At 66.2% G+C, this 24,208-nt stretch overlaps 1 protein-coding gene across 4 annotated transcripts; it reads right to left on the bottom strand.

The window, feature by feature from the left end:
• Positions 1-1,916: 1,916 nt before the first annotated feature.
• On the bottom strand, positions 1,917-19,434 carry NLGN3 (neuroligin 3). 4 transcript variants are annotated; one of them, XM_026040941.1, is made up of 7 exons: positions 18,814-19,434; positions 17,754-17,813; positions 11,367-11,426; positions 9,490-9,639; positions 7,477-7,662; positions 3,122-3,911; positions 1,917-2,784 (listed from the first exon to the last, which is right to left on the bottom strand). In XM_026040941.1, the coding sequence occupies exons 1-7, from the start codon at positions 19,289-19,291 to the stop codon at positions 1,947-1,949; spliced, it is 2,562 nt and encodes an 853-aa protein (XP_025896726.1). In that variant the 5' UTR covers positions 19,292-19,434; the 3' UTR covers positions 1,917-1,946. The 4 variants fall into 4 exon arrangements, with proteins under 4 accessions (XP_025896726.1, XP_025896724.1, XP_025896727.1 ...); XM_026040939.1 differs by lacking the exon at positions 11,367-11,426; XM_026040942.1 differs by lacking the exon at positions 17,754-17,813.
• Positions 19,435-24,208: the final 4,774 nt, after the last annotated feature.

Below are 24,208 nucleotides of genomic sequence, written 5' to 3'. Positions count from 1 at the left end.
CTGCTGGATCGGAGCGTTGAAGGGGTCGAGGACATTGAGCACTGGGGGGCTCTGAGACCCCCGCCCAGCTCCCCCGGCTGCAGGCACCGCATGGACACGGGATACGGAGCCTCCCGGGCTGCTGGTCCTGCTGGACACGGGTTGCTCTTTTACCCCCTCGGTCCGGCACTGCAGGGGGGTCTTTGTGCTTCACTTCCCTCCCCGCTCTCTTCGCCACCGTCCCCGCAGGTGTCCCCAGGGCGGAGATGTCCCACAGGATCCTGCCACTTACTGCCCTCCCCTGCATTCCCAGGGTCCCCAAAGCCTCTCCGGGGCCGCAGAGCCGCCCCAGTGGTGCCCCAGGAGCTTCGGGACGCGGGAGGGTCCCCAGCAGCGCGTGCCCGGCCCTGGGCGCTGGATGCCGGACCCGCAGGGCGGCAAAGCTCGGCATCGCCATGGCAACCGGCGGCTGGATTTTCATCTCGCTCGGAGCTGGTCACCGGAACATCCCGGCGCCCCGCGCGGAGCGGGAGCGGGAGCGGAGCCGGCCGGACGCGGCGGGGGCACCAGCAGCGCTCCCAGCTCACCACAGCCCCCGGCTGCTCCCGGACCCACGGGGCCGCCCGGCTCCGGCCTCCGCTCCAGCCTCCGCTCCGGCCTCGGCTCCGCCGGCTCCTCCGGCTCCTGCGGCTGGAGGCGATTCCTCCCCACCCCCCCCCAGCCCTTGCCTGGTCGCCATGGCAACTCCAGCTGAAATTACATTAAAAAGGAATGAAATCAGGGCTCTTGGGGGAGGGGAGCTGGGCGCCGGGGGGCAGACGAGGCCCTGCAGGGTCCAGGGCCGGGGAAGGGGGGACCCCCCTCGCCCCCCCTGGGGACCCGGAGCAGCGCTAAGAAGAGCGGGGGGGCCACACACACACCGCTATTAAAAATAATCACTTCTGCTTTATTTGGAACTTGTTACTCTGCGCGGGTGACAGGGTATAAATACATTCTCCGATGGGCGCGTCTCAGCCCGCGTCCTGCTCCTCCCGAGCAGCCGCGCGCGTCGCGCAGGGATCCGGGGGCGGCAGGATCCATCCGGAGCGCCCGGATGGACATGGGCATCCGCCCGCCGGGCGCGGGATGCGGCCCCTCCGCGCGCCCCGCTCCGGGAGCAGGGCCTTGGGACGGGAGGCCAAGGGCGGGATGCGGCCGCGGCGGCTCCAGCGGGACGGGCGCTCCTGCCCGGCCGCCTCGGGCGGCTCCTGCGCCGGAGGAGGGAGAATATCAAAAGTACAAAAGAGCGGGGCCCGGCGGCGCGGGGCCGTGCGGGGCCGCAGCGCCGCGCACACACGCTGGGGGGGTGGGGGGGTCTAACTGCCGTTTTATTTTATATCAAGAACACTTGGTTTAAAATCTTTACAAAGGACAAAACGCGGCGACTCCGTTAGTGTGTAAAGAACTAAAAGATCTGCTTAAAAAACGTCTCTGCAAAGAGAAACGACTGACACAAAAGAGATTCTCTGCGGCGCAAAGAGGCGCAGAGGTGCCGGGGCCGGCTCGCGGCGCCAGGGCTCCCAGTGGTCCCAGCCCTGCGCCCGGCCCCGGGCACCTGCCCGGCACCTCCTGCCTTAGCACCGTGGCCCGGAGCGCTGCTCGACACAGTGAAGGAGCCTTTTCCGTGGCGCCTGCCCGCCCGGAGCGGTGCCTGGGGTGCTGCGTGTCCCTGCGGCGCCGGGGCTGCCGTGTGTCCGGAGCCGCGGTCCTGGGGCGGGCGGCGGGGCTGCGTCCGCCCTCCCGCCGCCCGCCGGGGTCCCTCGGAGAGTCCCCGCGCGTCTCCAAAGGGAGAATCCAATGCAAGGAGGAGGCGGGTCGGGGGGAGCGGCGCCGCGGCGCTCCGTGTGCCCGGGGGCTCCCGGTGCCGGCTGCGTGCGTGCGGGTGTGCGCGAGCGTGCGGGTGCGTGCGAGCGTGCGCGCGCGGGCGGCTATACCCTGGTGGTGGAGTGTGAGTGCGGGAGCCCCGCGCTGTTGAAGCCGGCGGCGAAGGTGTTGTAGGGGTGCAGGGTCTGCAGCCCCACCAGCGAGTTGGGGATCATGGTGATGGTGTTGGGCGTCATGAGCGGGATGTCGTCGGGCGAGCGGCGCAGCGTGAGCGTGTAGTCGGGCAGGGCGGCGAGGCGCAGCGCGTCGTGCGGCGGCACCGCCTCGCACTCGTGGTGCGCCTGGCTCGCCTGCAGCGAGGGCACCTCCTCGTCGGGCGTGTGGGCCATGTCGTTGGGGGCGCTGCGCTGCGGGCTGGGCTGCCGCTGCGTGTCCTGCCGGCGCTTGTCCTTGCGGTAGTAGAGCGCGGCGAAGGCCAGCACGTTGAGGAAGAGCAGGGAGGCGCCCACGGCGATGGTGACGCTCAGCTCGGTGGAGTAGTCGCGCGGGTTCTCCAGCAGCGTGCCCGCCTCCTGCTCCGGGCTCCACTTCTCCTTGCCGTTCTCGCTGTTGTAGGCGGGCGAGATGGCGGGGCGCTTGGTGGTCCAGATCTTGCCGTTGGGCCGGCGGGTGATGTGCGAGTTCTGCGTGGTGTCCGGCGGCGGCACTTTGGTGGTGGTGGAGGTGTAGTGGAACATGTCGTGCAGGTTGTACAGGTGGGGCACCAGGTGCTTCCAGAAGGCCACCTTGGTGGCCCGGTAGTGATCGCGCACGCGCGGCTTCAGCCCAATGTGCAGGTACAGCTGGTCCCGGGGGTTGTACTTGGACCAGGCCACCTCCTCAAAGCGGTTGGCCTTGGTGTGGATGAACTTGGTGTCCTGGGGGACGGGCTTGTTGGGGTCCCTGCAAAACAACAGCACAACAGAACCTTAGAAAGCCAAGAGACAAACGCTGGTAGGAGACACGAGGCCACCCAAGCGCCCGGCACAGCAGCTGCTCACAAGTGCAATGAGGTGCGAGATGGGAGCCTGAGGAACGCAGTCCTCATATTGCCAAACTCTCAGCTCAGCAGCTTCTTGCTGAAGACCCAACCCAAGCAAGGACAAAGCTCAGGGGGGTTTGGGGTCCCACCAAGACCCCTCCCACCCCCTTGGCAGAGCTCGTTGCTCAGGGGGGAACTGCAACGGGTGCAGCTCTCCAAGCGCAGCACCAGCCCCCCAGCCACCACAGCCCCGCTCACCCTGTCTTGGCGAAGTTGGTCCAGTAGGTCATCACCACGGCGCTGAGCATGACGTCGTTCTTGGAGAAGTTGCAGGGAAAGAGGTCCGTGGGGCCGATCATGGGGATCCCGAACACGTAAGGCACCTCGTCCCCGTGGGCCGCGTCGGACCACGCAGGCTTCATCAGGCTCTGGCAGTGGTGGTAGAAGGCGTAGAAGTAGGTGGGGGAGCCGTAGCGGGCGTGCAGGTCGGCCGTCACCACCGACGGCTCCACCCACTGGTGGTCGGTGAAAAGGGCCACCAGGGTCTTGCGGCGCGTCTCGGGGTTGTCCCGGTCGGCCCAGTCCGTGTACATGAACTTGATGGTCTCCCGCAAGGTGTCCTTGCCCTCGGGGTAGCCGTACAGGTTGTCTACAAAGTTGGAGACCGAGTAGTCGAAGTCGCTGCCCGAGACGCCGTCCTCGGGGTCCACCACGCCCTCCACGAACTTCAGGCCCTCGCCCTGGTTGACGCCCAGCATAATGTCGTAATTGAGGAACTCGCCCTGCTCCATGAGGATCTCGGGGTCGTCTGGGATCACGTCGCCGTCAATGACGGGCCCGAAGGCCACGTGGTAGCGGGCCGGCTGGATGTCCTGCTCCACCAGCTCCTTGGCGCTCTTCTGCCGCAGGCAGTCCACCATGTCCACGGTGTCCAGCACGTTGCAGCCCACCTTGTCGGCCAGCATGCTCGTGTACTTCACGGGCTGGTAGTTGACCGCCCAGCTGGACAGCGCGGAGCCGCTCTGGATGATGGCCCTCTGGAAGAGACCTGCGGAGACAGGGAGCTCGCGGGGAGCTGGCGGCCGTGGGGCAGGGAGCCACCCGGGCGCCACCGCCGCACGCGGGACCTGGCGCACGGGAGCCGGGCCCAGATGTGCTCCATTGGAGGCCAGGGCTCGGGAAGACCCGTCCACGGCGGCAGCCTCCGCTCCGGGGCTGCGGGCAGGGGACAGCCGGGCGCGCACGGATGCGGATGCGCCACCGCTCCCACCACGGCCCCGACGGCTCCGCAGGCAGCAGCGGGAGGGTTAAAGCTCCCCCGGGGCCACTTAACCCTGCGTGTCCCAGCCCGCCGCTTTGCCAGGGGCCCCCCCGGCCCCCTCCGCGCCGCTTCCTGCCCAGCTGGGGCTGCTCGGTGCCAATCCGGGCCCCGCAGGAGCGCGCTGCCAGATGCACAAAGAGGGCCTTTCTGCCGCCGGGAACACAGAGGGAGTGGACTTGCGCCCTGGAAAGCGGGGCCACAAAGGCCCTGGCCCAGGCGCAGGAATGCGTGGCTGGGCTCCAGCCCCCGTCAATGGCGCTTGTGCTGGGAATACAAAGGGCTCCGAGGAAACGGAGCCTCCGGGGCGGTGAAAGGCGGGCCGGGCTCCGAGTGCACCCCGGGGTCTCTGCTCCCTGGCCTGCCCCGTCCTGCTCTGGCCGCATCCGAGGACGCGCTCCCGGCGAGGGCCCGTTCCAGGCGCCGCACGGGGCCGCCGGGGGCCCTGCCCGGTGCGGGGGCATCACCTGAGGCGGCCGCGGGACAGTGACGGTGCAGGGGACACGCACGTCCCTGCAGCGAGAGCGCCCCGAGCCCCTAGCCTAGAGCCACCCCGTCCACAGCCCCGCGTGCCCGCGCGCTGCCAAGCACCTGGCGCACAGCGCCGCGCACGCGGGGACAAGGCGCTCCCAAGCTCTGCTTGTCACCTCCCGGTGCCCTGGGAAGCAGTGTCCGGCCCGGCCGTGGGCTCGTGTGCCAAGCAGCCGGGAGGGAGGCCTTCCCCGAGCCCTGGTGCTCCCAGATGGCTGGGCCCAAAGGCGGCAGGGCCCCTTGCCGGAGCCACGGGCTCCCCGGCAGCGCCACGCCACCCCAGCCTCGGCGCCGGCCTCCCGCGGCGCCTGGCAGAACAGGCACAAATTAGCACTTTCGTTAATAGCTCTTGATCGCTCCGTGTTCCATTTCCATGGGGTGAATCGGCTCCCGCCTGGCGCAGGGGCTGCGTGGGGCTCCGCGCCGGCACGGGCGCTGCGGAGCGGGCGCAGGTTGCACCGGAGCCAGGGCTGTCACCTCAGGGGGCTTCACCCAGCGCCCTGCACCTGCAATCAGCGCGGCGTGAAAGCCTGGGGTGCCCGGGACACCCGGGATATGGGATGGGGTCCCCAGGATCACCCTGAGGATGCCTGGATGGGCTGGCACGGATCACGGCAAGACGGCACAGGGTTTGGGGTGGAAAATCTGGTGTCACCAGGAAGGTGGCAGCGCTGGGCAGCCTGGCACGAGGCCCCACGGTGAATTAAGGGTACGGGGGCTGCCGTGGCGCTGTGGGTGCGGGCAGCCAAGGCTGGGCTGGCGGCTGCCATCTGCGCAGGCCCAGCCTGCGGCCGCTTCCAAAGCAGCGTCACCATCTGGGTCGGAAAAACATTCTGGAGCTCTGGGTCTGCCCTGCCGGAACAGCCCCGGCCCAGAAAGGAGCCGGGAGCCCCTTCTGAGGCCTTCCTGTCCCCGGGACGCCGCTGGGAAGGAGATAAGCACTGGGAAGCATTGGAGGGGGATGTGGCAATCCCCCTGCCCCGGGAATGCCAGCGCTGCCGAGGGTGGCGGGGCAGCCCCAGTGCGGACGCAGAGGGAGGCTCTGCTGCAGGGCTGCAAGACGTTACTGCAGAGCTGCAATACGCTCGCGTGGCTCCTCGTTCCGGCGTGCTTGAGCTTGTGACAGCCTAACGCCTGCCAATGCTCGTGCAAGTCGCACCGAGACAATGGGAGAACATCCCCCAGAGCTTCCAGCTAGGAAGACACACAGGATGATGCAGGAACACGGACTGCACACAACTGTCCTGATGGCTTCAGCTTCCCCTTCCCTGTTTCCAGCCACCTCCACATGTGGGCTGCTCGTAGCGCCCCAGCACAGGAGGCCCCGGAGCTCCCCTGCTTGCTCTGCTTAACGGCTCCTCGCAGAGGTGACACTGTCACACAAACAACACGACCACAAGCCCTGCAAAGCCCCGTGCGCTGCAGCCATCCCCACGCCCTGCGGATCCCGTGGGATCGGAGCTGCCCCTGTGCCCAGCGGGCCGGGGCAGCCTGTTTGGACAGGGAGAGGCTGCGGGCAGCTGTGCCAGCCGTGCACCTGCAAGGCTGAGTGCACAGGCACAAACAGCGCGCGGGGCGCCCTGTCCCGGGAGAGGCTGTCACCTGGGAATGGTGACAGCGCTGCTGCCCGGAGCGCGGCATCGAGGGCCACGCTCCCACCCGTGCGCACAGGGGCTGCGCGCGGCGCCTGCCCCGCAGCACCGCGGCGCCTTCGGAGGCTGCCTGCGGGGCAGAGCATCGTGCCAAGTCACCTGTGCCAAGTCACCTCCAACGGCAGCTGCACTGAGCTGCGAGAAGGCAAACTCCAGACAGCTGCTTTGGGATTGCTTCCGAATTTCCGGCGAGCTGAGGGTTTCTAGGATGCTCACGCCCGGTTCGGGATTAGCGGAGCGCTGCAGCTTTGCTCTCCACTATCAGCACGTGCTCGGAAGCTCTCCGCATGCGGAGCAGCCGGCGGCAGCCCGGTGCTGGACACAGGGTGCAGAGGCTGCTCCATCTGAAGCCAACGCCGAGCGGATGCGGTGCCGGCACAGCGGCCCGGCCACAGCTCTGAGCTTCTGCAATTCCAGGAGGGCAGCCCGAGCGGGAAGGGCGAGCGCCTTGGGGCGGCAGCCCGGCCTGCGTCAGCCTCCTCCGACGTGCCCTGCGCCCTGTGACGCTCCCTCTATCCCCGCATTGTTCCGTGGCCGCCTGGCAGGGCTGGAGCGCTTCCCGGCGCGTCACTCCGCTTGCGCCTGCCCGGCTTCCCGGGACACAGGCCTTTGTGCCCACGGCTCCCACGAGCCCTTGGCTCTCCCGCTGCCCGCGCCACGTGTGGGGATGCGGCGCTAGAAGGGGCGACTGCGGGAAAACTCGTCACCCCTGGGCACCAAGGCTTCCTGTCACCCTGCTCACCCACATCCCACGCTGAGCGCACAGCCCAGCCTTTGCCCCTGCTATTTCCTCCAAGAAGTTTATCCAGACCTGTACTGGTTAACAATCTTGTTTTTCTTTTTCTTTTTTCCTTTTTTTTTTTTTTCCCTTTTTCCATGTAAATTTATTCACAGGTGGTTTATGTGCATTTGCACTTCTGCCAACACAATCTTTTAGCATAAATAATTCCTTTCTCTATCTAGAGTAAACACGCCGCTATACTCACAGGTATCGCATCGCCCTCGCCGCACTTCGCTAGCCAAGATGCTCCCGGCTCTCCCAGGCCCCTCTCCTCCGGCGGGATCCCATTCCCTCCCTGCCGGTGCCCGGAGCAGCCTGGCCCTGCACCTACCTTCCGAGTGGTGCGAGAGGGTGAGGAGGCTGACGCAGGAGGCGCCGATGCCGGAGCCGAAGACGGTGATGCGCAGCGGGTCGCCGCCGAAGAAGGCGATGTTCTCGCTGACCCAGCGCAGCGCCTGGATCTGGTCCAGCAGCCCATAGTTGCCCTTGGCCGCCTGGTCGCCTGTACTCAGGAAGCCTGTGGGCCGAGCAGAGGCCGGTTAGGGTCGGATGTGGCTCCATCTCCCACCATCCTCCCCAAGCTGCTATGGACAGGGTCCTCCCCCACCGTGAATCCCTGCTGGGATCTGGGAGCTCTGTGGCTTAGCGGGGACACCTAAGGGACACCCAATTCCTTGCTCCAGGGACCCTTTCCACTTTTGGGGGGTGTTTGTCCAGGCAGCGCCCCAGCAGGATGGGCACCTTGTGCGGGCAACGGCTGCAGGCATCTCACGGGTGCTCCAGGGAGCAGAGCACCGGGTGCTCCAGGGAGCGGGTGCTGGGTGCACACAGAGCACCCTGCGCGGCCCAGACGAGGCTCCATATACGCAGGGAGATGGGCTGGGCCGAGAGCAGCCAGGAGCAAAACCTTGGAGCGGGCAGGATTTACTGCGAGCCGCTCCAAGCAGCAGCAGCAACGCCCTAGATAAGCTATCAACGCTCCACTTGCCTTGACTCAAAGCAGGAAGCCAGGGCCAGGGAAGGGAGGGGAGACCCACAGCAGCAGTGCGGGCGGGGGGCAGCGTGACGGGCGGCGCGGGCACCAGGGCTGCCGCGGGCCTCGACGCTGCAGCAGAGGGTGATGCCACCGTTTGTGTCTTGCTTGGTCCGGCAACATGTGCCCCTAAGCTTGTGCCTATCAATCTTTAAGGTCTAAGCTCAAGGCTACTTGAAGAAACGTCTGGTTTTGCTGGGAAGGCTATTTCCTACCAGCCCATGCCAGTCTTGGCCAAGCTGTGAGCCCCACAGTGCCTTCCCCAGCGGCAGTGGGCACGCCGGCTTGCAGAGGGACGGGATGGGTGCCTGGAAAGAGCCCTGCTTTGGGAGCAGACCTTCCCAGGGCAGCCGAAACGCTGCCCTTTCCCCCGGCTGCCGAGGGAGGCAGCGGCCAAGGGCACCGGGGCTCTGGGCAACTCCCACGTGGCGACAGCCCCAGTGGGGATTTTCGGCAGGGAGGGGACGTGTTCTCCAGACCAGCCCCGGCTCAGGGCCAGGCTCCTCTTGGTGCCCGCGTCCCAGCCCGCTGTGGCCGAGAGGACAGAGCAGAGGAGGGAAGCAACAGCTTCCAGCACAGCTGCCAGCATTGCAGGGCTGCAGCCCTGGAGCGAGATGAGGGCAGCACCACGTAGGCCTGGGGTTGCATGGAGGACGTCCCCGGGGACGCCCTCTCTGCACATGGAGCAGGGGAGCAGGGAGCTGTGGGCGCGGGCTGCACGGGGACACCTCTCTGCATCGCGTGGCAGCAGCTGGGGACGAGCAGACGGCGCGTGCAGGGACAGCGGCTCCGGGACCCGCAGCCAGGCACGTCCACACGCTTGTCCAGCAGGGCCCGGCCGGCGCCGTGGCCGCAGAGCCGGCGCCCTGGGGAATCCTGCCCTGGCATCGTGGCAATGGGGCTGCTGCGGCGCCTGGCCAAGGCGTCCGGCCGCAGACAGCGCTGCGGGAAGCGCCGGTGTCCCCGGGGAGCGCCCATCGCCCGGCCCGGGCAGCACAGCCCCCCCGGCGCAGCCGGGCAGCGGCCGCTGGCAGCTCGCCCCGCCGAGCCCTCTCGGGAGGAGATGTGGGTTAATACATTTATTATTTATTTAACCACAGACCAATATTTGCTTTCGGCCGAGCCGGGCTGTGCAAATGAGCCAGCGTGGCCTGTGCCAGGAGCCGGGTAGTGTGGCGAGGAGTGGCCACGTGGCACCCCGGGCTCTGCCGCGCGGCCCCGCTCTGCCCCAGCCGCCCCATCCCGGCTGGCTCAGCACCAGGCTGGGCAGCTCCGGAGCCCTCGTCCCGCGGCCCCCGCGCCGCGCCGTACCGAGCACTCCCACGCGGTAGTTGAGGGTGATGACGATGACGTTGCCGTAGCTGGCCAGGATGCTGCCGTCGATCATGTTGCCCGTGCCCTCCATGTAGGAGCCGCCGTGGATATAGACCATGACGGGCTTGGCGCCGCTGTCCCGGATGTCTGCAAGGAGAGCGGGTTACACACGGGAGCCACCGGCGGCCGTGGTGCCCTGCCCCACAGGCAGACCACAGACACGGGCAATGCCAGCTGCCAGGAGCGCGGAGGGGCACCCAAATCCAGCCCTCCTGCCGCAGCTCTGCGCTGCTCCCGGTCGCAGGGAGCTGCCCCGGGGCTTGGCGTGGGCAGGGAAGCGGCCCCGCGGGCCCTCGGCAGTCAGCCCCGCATCCCAACTCCAGCTGGAGCCAAGTGCCCCGCTCCGGGAGTCCTGGAAACTGGCATTGCAGAGGGGCAGGGCGGGGAGGGGTGTGCAGGACCTGGGAGGCGGGGGGGACGCTCCCCAATGCTGGGATCCCCCCTCCCGGCCCCTTGCGCTTCCCTGGGGAGGCAGGAAGCTGCCGGCTGCCTGGCTGCCACCCCTGGCACCCCGGTGCCCATACACAGACATGGTGATGAGAGGCAGACAGTGCGTGCGCGTGAGCATGGCAGGGCGAGGCGGGCGCGGGCCGCGAGCGCCGCGGCCAGGACGGGGCCCCGGGAGCCCCGCGCAGGGCCAGGGCACGTCCTGCCGGTGCCGCCGCCTGCGGCACCCAGGGAGCGCGGCCGGGCCGCGGGCAGGACGGAGAGGGCGCCGGGCACACTGGGCGCCCCGCGACACCGCCCGCTGCCCGCGGGGCCGCCACGCGCAGCCTCCCCACATCCCCGTGCCCCTGCCGCGCTCCCCAGCCCCGCGGGTGCCGCCGTGCTCGCCAGGCTCCCGCCGCTCTTCTCACACCGGAATTTCCCTCCATGAAACCGAGGGGACGCAGAGAGCTATGCCAGGACCTTGGCCTCTGGCAGGGGCACCCAGGCCCGCGGCAGCGGTGCAGCCCGGCCCATGGGTGCACGTCCTCTCCTCCCGGCCGCACGTGAGCTCCCGAACGCGGCAGGACTCCCGAATCTGCACAGCAGCCACAGGGGAACCAACAGCTCCTGGGATGGGACGTGCAGGACACTGTACAGTGTGGGGACCTCACAGGCTCAAAACGGATCAACTTCGGTTCATGTGCCAGGAAAGGAGATTCTGGAGTGCGGGTTCCTGGGTGGGTTGGACGCATCCCCGAGCGCGCTCAGCGACTGCCTGGACCCCTGCGCCATGCGCCCGGACGTGCCGGGCTGTCCCAGGACACCCCAAAGCGGGAGGCGTCACCGTCCCCGGCCCGCGCGGTGCTGCCGTCGCCTCCTGCCTCCTTTCCAGAGCCGCCACCGACGGAGCGAGCGTAGCCCCGTGGGGCAGGACGCGCCGCGGGCCCCAGCTCAGTGCCAGCACTGGGACATCCTGGCACAGTGGCCAGGAGCGGCGGTGACGCGGAGCGCGCGCCGACCCAGCGGCCACGGAGAAGCCGGCAAGACCCGGAGCACGGCGGGAGGGAAGGTGGCTGCCTCCGCACAGCCCCGCGCACACGGATGAGGCTGGAGGTGGAATGTGATGTGGCTCGAGGTGAAATGGGCCCCGGTGTCCTGCTCCCAAGCCGCCATGCTTCCTGCGAGCCCTGGAGCACCCCGAGACCCCCAAAGCTTCCCCGAAAAGGAGGGGAAGGGCCCGGGCGGCCCTGCACAGCCGGCCCCCCTGCCCCCCGGCGCGGCGCGGGCGCACACACACACACGGGGCTCCCTGGCAATGGCAGCGGGTGGCGGGCAACGCAGGCGCTGTGCGTGTCATGCAGTGGCAGCCTCGAGCACACAAATACCTTCGTCTTCATCCCCGTCATTATCCGCTAAGTCCTCGCCCTGTTTCTTAGCGCTGGCTCCTAGGGACCAAACACGAGGAGACAGAACAAAAAAAAAGGAAAAAAACAAAAACAAAAAAAAGGGAAAAAAAAACAAAAAACAAAAGAGAATTCAAAAATAGCATGACAGCAGAGACGGTGGGGCCGGGCCGGCGCCCCACAGCGCTGCTGGCTACTCACACTGCACCTCTCCCAGAGCCTGCGCCCCTTCCCGCTCCTCCCGCAGCAGCCGGAGGAGGAGGGCGGCCGGGGGCTGCACGGAGTGCGCGGACACGATCCCGCTGCCGAGCCCGCCGCGACGGCACGGGATGGGACGGGACGGGACGGACAGCCTTGCTGCGTCCCGACGGGCACGGAGCCCGAGGCGCACGCCGGGGAGTTGGCATCTCTCGTGCCGGGGCTGCCCGGCCCGCGCGGCTGCAGCTTCCCCTCTCCCTCCTGCACCGGCTGCCTGGGAAGCGCCAGTGCAGCGGGAACTGGACACCCCAGCCGGGGAGCACGGCGAGGAGCTGGGCGCCGAGGCCCCTTCCTGCAGTGCCCAGAGGGCTTCCCTACGGCACCAGCCAAGCAGCGGCACCGCAGCTCGTGCCAGCTCAGCCCCGCGCCTCGGAAACGGCAGAGGGGCTCTGCCCTGTTCCAATGAGTGACAGGGACGGAGCGGGGAGCGGGAGGGGACACTGGCCGCCCCATGCTGCCTGGGGACAGCAGCGTGTCCCGCTGAGCAGCCCCTGAGCAGGATGCGACACAGGGGCAGGATGGCACCGCAGATACCCCCGGGTCAGTGCCCTGCAGGGTGGCCTGGGGCCACCAGAGGAGCCGGCACCACCGGTGTGGAAACCCGGCAGGTGGCAAGAGCTGGAAGCGGGGGATCCACACTAGCAGTCTCGTCATGTGCCAAAGGCCGCTGCGAAATGGTGGCGTGGCGGAGAAAGCCCCTCTCGGCCGCGCAGAGGAGAAGCAGCTACGGAGCCGCGGGAGGCACACGGCGAGCAGATAAAATGAAAACCCTGCTGGCAGCAAGGGCAGAAAAGCAGGGGAACGAAGGGATGTCCCGGGGAGCTGTTTAGCAACAGGCCAGACCAGCTGGTCAGGAAAGAGGATGGGCAGAGCTGCTCCGGTCTTGGAGTCATCCTGACATTGTGCGATCCTCCGAGATCCTGCCTGACCCCGCTCCAGCCTCACCTTCCTCTTCGCAGCCCCGGCTCTCCCTCAGTTCCCAATCCCTCATTCTGCTGTTTTCCACCCAAATCACTCCACGTTCTGACCCTGACGCTGCAGCCTCCCTGCCCCACGTGGGCCAGACTCTGTCATCCAAGCTGCTCCCCAGCCCACCCACATCTCCATGTTTCCGTGTCCCTGTGTCTCCGTGTTTCCATGTCTCCGTGTATCCAAGCTCAAAGGCAACTGTCCAGCACAGCAGACACCACAGCCAACCTCCTTATCTTCCCCAAGGTTGCTGCGAGCCCTGAGAGCCCTTAAACGACGATGTGCCCGTGCAGCATCTGCAAACGGGCGCCGTGCTCCTTGTGCAGAGGGGCTTTCTCTAATGCGGGCCGCAGGGGGCTGCGCCCTGGGGCTGGGGCACGACGCCAGAGCGGCCTTTGCGCATCCGAGAGGAAAAAAAGCCCGGGGGCTGCAGCCTGGCTCCTGGCGGAGGACAAATGCATCCGTGCGCAGGCTGGAAATGCACAACAGCAAACGAACCGGGGCCAAGGAGCGGCTGAGACGGGGGTGGCCGAGCTGAGCAAGGGCTCAGCGGGCCAGGTGACGCTGAGCGGGCAGGAAGGCGGTCGCGGAGGCTGCGGACGGTCACCCTGCGAGCTCGGCCTGGGCCGGTGGCCGGCGCTTTGCAGGTCACACTGCACTTCACATTCCTGCAGGGACAGGACAGGAGCTGCTCATGGGGCTGCTGGACCTGGGCTGCACCACAAGCAGAAGTTTTGTGAAGGTGACCAAGGACAAGGGGACTTGGGGCAGGTTTCCGGGTCTTCAGGCAGCCACACGAACAGGAAGAAGTGGTGCAAGACTCATGAAATAACCCGTAAGGGGTGGATGAGCATGGAAAGAACTTCTCAGGGATGGGGTTGCCAGGAGTCAGCACAGCACAGGGACTGCTCACAGCAGCTCTTTGCTCTTCCTGCGCATTCCCCTCTGGAGGCATTTCAAGCTGTGACTCCAGGGAAAGACATGGGAGGGCCCCAGGATACTCCAGGTGCTGCTTCACATGCAGAAGCTCCACTTGGAAGCCAGTCAGGGCCTTTCCCCTCTCAGCGCTCGGCACGAGGCTGCCCCAGGAGCCTCCAAGGCCACACTATCCGAGGACGGTTCATCATCCGCCCGGGACCACTGTAATCACTGCCCTCGGGCAGGTCTCCATGCAAGGAGCAGCACTGGAGGGCGCTTCCCCGGCGGCAGAGAACAGCCAGGCCGGGCTGAGCGCTCACCGCTTCATTAGCGGGTTTCTCGGCTCCTCCGCCTGCCCTCGTCCTCCTCTGCCTTTGCGCGGCCTCCGTCCGCTCGCCTTCGCTGGCTGCCTCGCGCAGCGGGTCCGACGCTCCGGCCCTGTGCAGCCGCGCGGGCGCCGCTCCAGCCTTGACGCCAAGACGCCCCGCAAAGGGCCCGCGGGCACCGCGGCTGCAGGGAGAGCGGCGCCCACCTCCCGTGCCCAGCTCCGCAGCACCCGCCCGCTGCCGCCCCCGGCTCCGCAGGGAATCTGCAGCTCAGGCCCCCTGGCACCTGCCTTGCCTTTTGCTCCGCTCTCTTCCCGTGCCCGTTGCTCCAGTATCCAGGGCTACCCGCACTGGGAGACCCCTCTCTGCACCGGTGAAGGGTGATGCACAGACCCCAACAGCACCGACCCTCATGGTCAGGACAGGGAGGACAAGTATTCAGGTCTAAGTTTGTTCATTCACAGGTGGAAAACGACTTGGGGCTTTGATTCTCCTCATCTGCCAAGAACTCACTCCACTAACCTGGTGCAAATGCCTATTAAGTGTCGAATTCAAAGCTGACTGTGAAGTGCCACAGCCCAGGCTGGCATGAAGGATGCATATGCTCTTATCTCAAATCTCTGAGAAGCAGGATTAAGCTCAAGCTGAGTTAAAAAAAAAAAAAAAAAAAAACACACACAAACAAAATCACTTTCCTTGAAACAGAAGCATCCACACCGGATTTATGCTATCATAAGTAAACCATTCCAGCAGTGCCAACGCCAGTGTAAACAGAGATAAAGAAGGGCGAGGATCCTATTTCCTTGGAACCCTTTAGCTTAGCACCACGTGGATTAAAGAGCGGACTCTGAGCCGAGATTCCTGAGATCCACATCAACTCCGCGAGGCAGAGCCGGGGGCGTCCCTGCCGGAGCTCCCACCTCCGCACAGTGGGTGCCGGTAGCCGGGGCCATGGGCTCTGCCCTCTCACAAGTGTCACGGGCCAGGGCTGCCCCCACAGAGCAGCCCCAGATCTGCTGGGGGGCAGGAGCTGTCGCTCAGCCAGGGAAGCCCCCTGAGCTGTTGGTAAGGGGGGCAAGCAGGAGGGCACGGAGAGGCAGCAGCTCCCTTGGTTTTGCCAGCTAGGAAAGGAGCAGACACAGGGGCCCCCCGGTGCTCTTTGAAGACGAGCCCAGCAGCCTCTCCTCAGCGCAGCGTGGGTGCAATAGTCCCGCGTGGGCTCGAAGTCGAGCGGCCTCCCTGAGTGGGCTCCTCAAAACCACCAGGTCCCCTCCTGCTGACCCTGCCAGCTTGGACACCTACCCCACCTTCGAAAATCGTGCCCTGGAGAGACAGCACGGCGCTTCCCACCTGCCGACGGGGCTCTGCAGAGGAGCAGACACTAAAGATCTCCGAGGAAGAGACCCTGGGAACAGGAGTTGCTGCAAACCAAAGGCTAGGAGGTGCCTGCAGAGCTCAGCGCAGAATTCATGGCAAGCACTTGGCCAGCAGTGAGAGAGCCTGGGCTGTCCCTGCAGGAAGGATGGTAGGAGGACTTCCAGCGAGGAGGAAGCACCAACATCCTGCTGGGACACAGGAGGTGCTCCCAGAAGCTGCTTCCTTAGGGATCAGCAGGGCAGAAGCCGCGAGGCTGCTCCCGAGCACAGGAGCCTGAGCCGCCCTTGCACAGAAATGCCCTGCACAGCCACAGCCACGCGGCAGGAGGGTGCAGACCTCACCAGGACAAACCGGGCAGGCCCACACGCCACCCTCCAAGTGGGACACCCAAGTGTCCACACGCCACCCTCCAAGAAGCAGCACCCAACTCCTTAGGCCCCAGCGCAGGGCAAGCACCATGGGGGCCGAGGGCAGGGGGAAGCATCCTAGGAGGTGTCGGAGCAAAGCACAAGCTCGAGGTGTCTGCAACGCAAAGGGCAGAGCTGAGCTGTGCACAGATCCTGCAGCACGTACAAGCACATGCTTCCCCACTGAGCAGCTTTATTTTCACTAAAAGTTGAGCAGCAGCTGAGCCGAATCGCCGTCAGGTCCTCCTGCACGGTGCAGGGTTAATTATTCTCAAAGCACAATTGCCCTGGCTTATTCCAGAAGGGAGCTGTCTGCGCCCATGCAGGAAACACGGAATCCGCCTGATAATTCCTCGGTGCTTTGGCTGCTATGAAATCAACTGAGTTTATGGCGGAGTAATCATAAAAACTACCATGCGCTGGGAGCTGAAGCATTTCAAACTACCAAAAATACTGCACAGTTGCCCGCGAGCTTCCAATGCTTCTATCTGAAATGGTCTTAGAAATAATAATCAGGAATCTTCCCAAACAAATCAGCGGATAAACGCGGAGCAGAGCCGGGCTGCGGGGGGTTACCCTGAGCCCAGGAAGCGCCAGGCCGGGCACGGGGAAGCCTCAGCGCCTCCTCACCAGTTATTCAATTAATCCAAGTGAGCGGGCGCAGAAGAGTGGCCGGAGCCGTGGGGCAGCGCCAGCGGCCGGGTGCTCCCCGCGCGCTCGCCCAGCTGCTCGGAGCGCTCGCGTGTGGATGCGGGCACTGAGCATCCTGGCACAGCGTGGGGACATCCCCCACATGGGGACACACGGACACGTCCCACCCGGGCCTGCCGGGCTGCAAAGCACCCGCTGCTTCCCCGTGTCTCGCGGCATCGCCCTTGGGCAGCCTGAATCCCGGCGCTCGTGCCCGTGCCCGGCGGGGGCCGCGCAGCCCCGGCAGAGGAAGCGCTTTGAAGTGGCTCCGCGGCGCTGGCACGGCCGGCTCCGGAGGCGGCGTGCCGAGACTCCCTAATGCGCCGGCCCTTTCAGGGGCAGCCTTGGCACTCGGAGAGATGGCGTGTGAATAGCCAGGACAGCGACAGGAAAAGCAAAGCAAAGAAACCAAACAACAGAACGCAGGGGGAAAAGGGGGGGAAAAATAAAAAACAACAAAAAAACATCGCTGGAAGGAAAGAGCTCCCCAAACCTTGGAGCCCGGTTGTGCCAGGCCCCCAAACCGCAGGGGTGCAGAGGGGAACCAGTGTGGGTGACACGGCCCCCTGCAGCAACGCAGATGGTGGCAGCCAGCGAGGGGCACCCGGCAGCCCCCGGACACCCCGTTCCTGCACTGAGCCCTTCGTTGCTTCGGGATGCAAAAAGCAGCCGTGCTCGGAGCCTGCCGGCAGCCGCCCTGCACGGGGGCGGACGGAGGCCACGGCGGACGCGAGCGGCCCGGCTGGCACCGGGGCTGGAGCGGAGGGCAGGGCAGGAGGAGCCCCGCGCCACAGGGAGGCAAGACAGAGCCGCGGCTGCGCTGGATGCGCTCGGCCGGCCCCGCGGAGCCTGCGGCAGGGACCACGGCACTTGTAGGGCGGCCCCCGGACGCGGCGATGAAGGGGGCAGCGGTGGCACGGCCAGGCAAGACCCCCGTGGTGACGGAGGAACCTGGGATGCTGAACGACGGGGATGCAGTGCTGGGGAAGAGGTCCCAAGGGCAATGGGGGATGCCAGCCCGGGAGGGCCCTCACACGCGTGTGCCACCCTGCGCGGGCCGCTGTGTCCTCGAGGAAAGGGGAGGGAGCCTTTCCTGGGCGGAAGAGCCCACGGCCCTAAGGGAAGGGGGCACCGAAGCGGCCCAAGGCTGCGCCACGGCCAGCAGCTGCCGGCGGCAGGACGAAGGCAGCGGCGCCGGCTCTGGAAGCAGCTGTCCTGAAAGGCCGCGGCCGACACAAGTGCCCTGCTCTGCCGGTGCCCGCTCCCGGAGCATCCGCAGGGTTCCTGGGAGCGGGTGGCAGGGCGGGAGAGGCGCCGGAGGAGCCCGGCGCGGGGCGGCGCGCGCCGCACGGCCCCCTCGCGCTCCCTCTCCCTCTCTCTCTCTTTCCTCTCTGTGCCTCTCTGCCGGTCGGCTTGCTACATACCTCCTTTCCTACATATTTTCTTGTTGGGCTTTCGGGTGCATTCCTTGGAAATCCGTTTTACTGTAAAATGAATAAAAGACTACAAAATAACAGGAGGCTCCAGTGGCCGGAGTGGGCATGCAATCACAACCACGCTGCCGCCCTCCCGCCACCCCCGGGGCCGCGGGACGCGGGGAGGGAGCTCTGCCGTGGGAGGAAAACTCCGGGCCAGCTGCGCGGCGATGGAAGGAAGGAAGGAACGAAGGAAAGAAGGAAGGAAGGGACGCAGAGCGGGCAGGCCTCAGGAAAGGCTGAGGCCGCAAGCCGGCTCTGCGCGCGGCGGGCACCGCTCGGGGTCTCTTCCATCGCGGGCTCGGCCGCCGCGGCTCCCGCTGTGGTGAGGCAGGCTGCGGCCGGCGCTGCCTCCTCTGCCTCTCTACTTACAGTTGGGGCGGAATCCGCTGGAAAGGAAAAGGTTAGAGAGGAGGCACCGGGCACTGCCCAGCCTCGCCACAGCGGGGCCGCGGCCCCGCGCTCCCGGCCGTGCCGGCGGCCTCGGGCCTCAAAAGACGCCGGTGCCGCGGGGAGCGCCCGGCCGCGGCGGCCCGGGGGCAGCGGCAGAGTGTTCCTCCCAGGCGCAGCCCGCACCCACCACTAGCGCATGGACCTGAGGGTGGGCAGGGAGGGGAGGAAGGACAGAAACCCGAACCAACTCAAGACGGAACCTGGCACTCGGCGCCTGGGGAGCACAAACCAGCTCGTCGCTCTGTGGATCTGCGGTCAGAGAGTCTGATTGAGATTTAGCAACGCGAGAGAGGAACCGGTGACAATGCCATGGAGGTGGAGGGGTGGGAGGCGTGGAGGGGCGGGAGCACCGACACACAGATGGCAGCTGAGGGCAGCGGGCGAGCTGGGTGGCCAGAGGAAGCTTTCCACAAACAGAGAGCATGCTGCAGGGGCCACAACCACATGCGGCAAACACAACAGCCGGGTGAGACCGAGCGCTGCCGGCGAGGAGCGCGGCGGCCTCCCCGGCCCTCCCAGAGTGCACGTTCCTGCGGGCACCCCGGTGGGGACTCACCATCCTCCGTGGGGATGTAGATGTTGAGGTACAGACAGTCCTCGTTGGGGTCCTGGATGTACGTGGCCACGATATCCAGGTTGGAGGTAAACCAGATGGGCAGCATGATCTCGGGAACGGCGTTGTGGATGTTCTGGGGGCAGACCGGCGAGAAGTGCGTAGCGTTCCTGATGCCCGACCACGACGGCGGGGGCTCGGGGGGCATGAACCTCTTCTCCCCGACGGGGGGGGCGGCATAAGGCACCCCCAAGTACTGGTCCACGGGCCCCAGAATCTCGCTGGGCAGCGGCACACGCACCCCCCGTAGCTTCCCATAGTGAGTGTTGACGGTCGGAGAGTAGACCTGGCCCTCCATGCGCACGATGGCCGAGGCAAAGCTCAGGAGCCACAGGGCGAGACGCAGGTCCCAGCCGGCCGGCAGCTCAGGCACTTGCAGAACAGGGGGCAAGAGGGGCCTTCTCCAGAGTATCAGCCACATCGTCTGGGAGGAGCAGCACCAACATCCAGGCGTGAAGCTCCCGGCGCGAGGGCTCAGGGCATCCCCATCACAGCGCGCCTCCGATGTGTCCGCCAGGAAGAGCTGGATTGGCGGGGAGGGATGACCAGGAACCAGCAACGCGCGGCAGCTGCAGTCGGGTGGCCGGGGAGCACCGATGCGGAGGGGAGCGGGGCTGCTGCTCAGAGCCCCCGCGCTGCTGCCCGCTGCTGCCCGCCTGCGCGGGGCACAGCCCCTGCCGGGATGCTGCCACTGCGGAGAGAGGGAGGCGGTTACCGGCAGGCCCATGCTGGGAAGGGCCACAGGACCCTCGTGCTGCACGTGAAGATGTGGTAGCCCCGGGCAGGACATGCTCGACCCTCCCGTCCCCATCACCTGTCACCTCTGCCCCTTCCAGGGGTGACAGTGATTGCACATCCCGAGGGAGCAGCCCGGAGAGCCACAGCAAGCAGGACACGAAGGCCCGAGCTGTGCAGATCCTCCCTCGCGGGCAGCCACGTGGGGCCGAGGAGCGGAGACACCCACGTGCCGGGGCACAGGCTGCACGGCGGCAGCGCGAGGGGGAAGAGGCCCCGCACGCTGCGGGCGCTGGGACACAACTGCCCCTGGCGCAAGAGCCCAGCAAGGGCGCCCGGCCCGCGGCGGCTCCCCGTTGCACATTGTCTCGCTGCGACCTTGGGCAGGACTTGCCTCCATCTCCCCAAGGGGAGAGCCCGCACCGCGACGTGCCGAGACGAGCGCTGGCAATGCGCTGGGCACGTGCGGGCAGGCGGACCGCAGCGCCGCGCAGAGCCCCGCGGGCGCCCACCGCAGCGCCCAGGGCGGCCGTGCACGCGCTGCAGGAGGCCTCGCAGCGACCCGCAGGGCGCGGAGACGCTGCAGCAGCAGGACAGCCGTGGTGACCTGTCTGCCACCTCCAGCAGGGCCACCCACGGCGGGGAGCGCGAGCCGGCGCCGGCACCGCACAGCGCACGCTGCTGCCCTTGCTGCCGCTGGCACCTGCCACCTCTCCTTGCTCAGCCCCTGGCCGCCGTGCACCACATCGACGGTCCCACATTCGTCCCCCTGCACTCAGCGGGCGGCTTCTCCCCAGGGCACTGCAGGGCAAAGGCGCTGGGGTAGTGACAGAGCCGCAGGGAACCGCGTGTCAGCGCATGGAGCTCCCACACCGGCAGCCCCGGCGGATCCCGGCGCTCCGGCCGGGCCTCCCCGCGCCGCCTGCCGCATTCGGGCCTTATGTAAGCGGCTCCTTCCCTCCCTCCCCCTTGCCGGCGCCGCTGCCTCCCCGGGGGACGTGGGCGAGGGGAGGCGGTGGAGGCTGCGCTCGCGGGGAGGGACGGGAGGGAGGGATCCATGCGCGGGGAAGCGGATGGCGGCTCCTCACCTCGGCAGGCGGCTCCCGGGCCCTGGCGCCGCGCGGCCGCCTCGGAGGCCGCGGGTCCCGTCGCGGCCGCGCGCCCTCAGCCTGCGAGCGGCGCCTCCGCCTCGGCCCCGAGCATCCTTCCGTGCCCACCTGGTAAATCTCTCCGGAGCCGGGAGGGGAGCGGAGCTGCCTTGGAATTATTGGAGCACAAAATAAGGGCTGTGTGTGCGCAGGGAAGGCAGCGGCTCTATTCAAGGCTCAGCTGGGCAGGGACTCCACCGAATGGAGAACACCTCGTCCAACGAGGAAAATCCGCAGAGAGGAAAAAAAAAAAAAAAAATACACGAAGGGCGTCTCAAATCTGCACTGCACATGTGCAGGCAATTCGCTGCCGGTCATTAAGGAAATGGGCCCGTGCTGTGCCTGCCCTCCCGATATGCCCGGGGAACACAGCAGGCTCAGAAATCAGGCTCTGACAGGCATAATAAGAGACACTGAGCCCAGGCAAATCACGTTACTGCAGCCAGCCCAGCCCGGCTGGCGCGGCGGGGGATGCGGCCGCCTCTCCTGCCGCCGCGCAGGGGCGACGGTGGCTGGGGACGAGGAGGGTCCCCGCGGCGGCGGGGAGACACGATGCTGCCCCAGGCGGATCCGGGTGGGAAGGAGCCGGAGGCTGGAATGTCGCGATCCAGGTGGATCAGCCCCCTCGTGCTCCGGCTCGGAGCCTGGACACGCAGGCGCTCTGTCCCTTCCCCACGGCCCCAGCCCCTCCGTGTCCCCTCGCCCTTCTCCGGCCTCGGCCCGGCAGGAGGACAGCGGCACTCGCAGACGGGGCTGCAGAGAGAAGCAACGGTGACAACCCGCACAAGGGAGCCCGAAGCTGCCGTGTCCCCCCAAAACGGCTGCCAAAAGCTGCAAGACAAATGCACGAGCTGACGGAGCAGACCAAGGGACAGCAACGCAGCCGAGACTCCCCAATGCGCTAAGCGCCTCTCCGCTGGGCTGCTCAGCGCCCGTGCTGCCCTCGCCTGCACCGCTCTCCAAAGAGTCACCTAATGCCCCGGCAGCATCTCCCCTTCCCCAGCCAAAGCCCGAGCGGAGCCCGGCGGCACAGGGGCCGCTCCGGCGCGTCGCTGCCGCCTCCTGCGGCATCCCGAGCTGCCCGGGTGGCCTTGCGCATCCTCCGCCCTCCAAATGCCCGGTTGGCATCTCCCTTTGGAGAGCGTGTGCTAGGATAGACTCCAATTACCACTGTCACAGCTGATTTGCATGGCTGGAAGCGATGGACAGGTTTGACAGAGGCTGCAGCTCCCAGCAGGGCCGTTCCAGCCGTCGTTCCCACTTCCCTCTGCATCCTCCCAGCCCTGCCAGCCGAATCACCGGCCTCTTTCCCATTCAGGCTGTTCGGCAGGGCTGTGGCCACACATTTCCCAGCTCCGCAGCTCCAAAGGCTCCTTCGGCCGTGGGATTTGGGGGGTGGCTCCACCAGCGGGGCTGCACACATGACACGCTGCAAAATGAGGGCCCAGCTGAGCCCCAACTTGGCCTCCTCGGAACAGCTCTGGGGTTTGGCTTAATCCCCACCTGCGCCCTTGTGATAGTTTTCAAAATAAATAAAAATGGGGAATTCAAAGACAAAAACGTATGTTGAGGTAGAACTGAAGTTCCAAGCACACATCTCTAAGCTAAAAATATGTTACAAGATGTAAGATTTTCTCAAATGACAAGTGTCACAAGCCTAGGATGCAGAGGGGTGAGTGACATTTGGGCCAGGCCAAGGTGCCCGGACACGGAGATGCCAGGTCAGGGTGCCCAATAACCTGGTGCCACCTCGGCCACGCCGTGAGAGCCGTGAAACCCAAACCGCAGCGTTTTCCCCTTTGCAACCCCATGCTCAATCCCCTTGTTTTGCCTTTCCCTCCATCCGCCTGCATCCCTGCAGCTCGGAACGAAGGCACCCGGACAAGCCCAGCAAGACGTTTCCAAGCGAATCCTCCATTACGGGAGCAGAACCAGCGCAAAGCCTCGCTGTGGAATTCCCTGGATTTCAAACGCCTCATTTGGGATGATCACAAGAGCCCCGGATCGCATCTTAGCCTCGTTTCGCTGCTCTGGGCTTTCTGCTGTGACTTCACGTTAACATAACATTTAGTATGGGAATTTAGCCTTAATTTAATATTGACAGAGTGCCACGAGAAGCGGCGCTCGGGCCTCTTTGCGCAGGGCCGGCGCACGCCTCGCATCGCTGCCTCCGCACGCTCCCCTGCTCCTCCCGAGGGCTCCGAATAAAGCGGCGGAGGACGTGCCGGAGTACGCTGCACCCAGGGAAGTGCTTCCCGCACATCCCACAGGCGCTGGAAGCGCAATTTCCCCGCGGGTCTGGCCGCCTACGGGATCCCTCCCTGCTTTCCGCCTGCAGGAGCCGTGCCAAGCTCGGCCCCCGGCGAAGATGGCTGCAGCTCCGCGCCGGCGAGGAAGCGCGAGCGGGAAATGGAGCGGGTCGGGAAGCCGGGAAAGGCTTCGGAGCGGCCACGGCCCAAGCGGGAATGCCGCACGGAGCGCACCGAGGTCTCCGCGCATCCCGGATTGGATCCTCCGTATCCGCAAGCGAGGCGCTGCCGGTGCCGCCAGACTGTGCCCTCCGGAACGGCGCGACGCTCTCCATGGAAACGCGAGCGGCGGGAGCCGCGGAGGGCGGGATTGCCGGCGCCCGCGGAGCTGTCGCCGAGGCACCGCATTCCACGGAGAGGAGGTGTCCGGCTCCATCGGCCACGTGCCCAAGATCCCGGATTCCCGGCCAGCGCCTTCATCCCTGCACCTGGAATCTCATCCTACAGAGCAAAGGCGCTGGGGATGGGCTAGCAATGGTGCACAGAGGGTCTTTCCAGCCCCAGGCTTCCCTTGCAGGAGGCGGATCTTTCCCAGCGGGAACCTGGAAGCAATTCCCAGGAATTCAGACCCGTGGGGGTGTCCAGTAATGGATGATTCCCCAGCACTCTCGGATCGGGGGGTCCCGGGAGGTCGCCCTCGCCGCGGCTGCACTCAGCGTTTTCAGCAATGACCTGAACAGCAGAAGACATTTTACAAACCTGCACGTGACACCTGCGCTTCGGAGGCCATGAGCCGAGCTGGACGTGCTCCCGACAGAGCCAAGAAAGGGCCGGGAGATGCCGGCCAGGGCTGCAAGCCACTGGCAGCAAAAAATAATAATAAACCCCCCTAACTGCATTAACACTGATTAGGGAAGGATAGCGGCCCTGCTGCCAAAGGGGTCATAGGAGGTACAGAGGAGCAGGGACTGAGTGAGCTGCCGTGTGCTGGTCGCAGAAAAAGGCAAATTTACGGAGCACACAGGAGGAGGGCTCATATCGACCCACCAAGGAGTTACTGTGCTCTCCTTGTGGATTATCAGGACACAGGAGGGAATTATTTGGCTCTCTTCCTTGCTGCTTCATTCCTCCACGGATTTGGGCCAAAATTTTGAATCTTTGAATCTGAGAGGCCCTGGAGGAGAGCAGCAAGAGCAGCTGAAAGCC

The sequence above is a fragment of the Nothoprocta perdicaria genome, unplaced genomic scaffold (assembly GCF_003342845.1).
Source record: "Nothoprocta perdicaria isolate Ctin4 unplaced genomic scaffold, notPer1 scaffold_270, whole genome shotgun sequence".
NCBI classification, from domain to species: Eukaryota; Metazoa; Chordata; class Aves; order Tinamiformes; family Tinamidae; genus Nothoprocta; species Nothoprocta perdicaria.
This window is presented reverse-complemented; position numbering and strand designations above follow the sequence as displayed.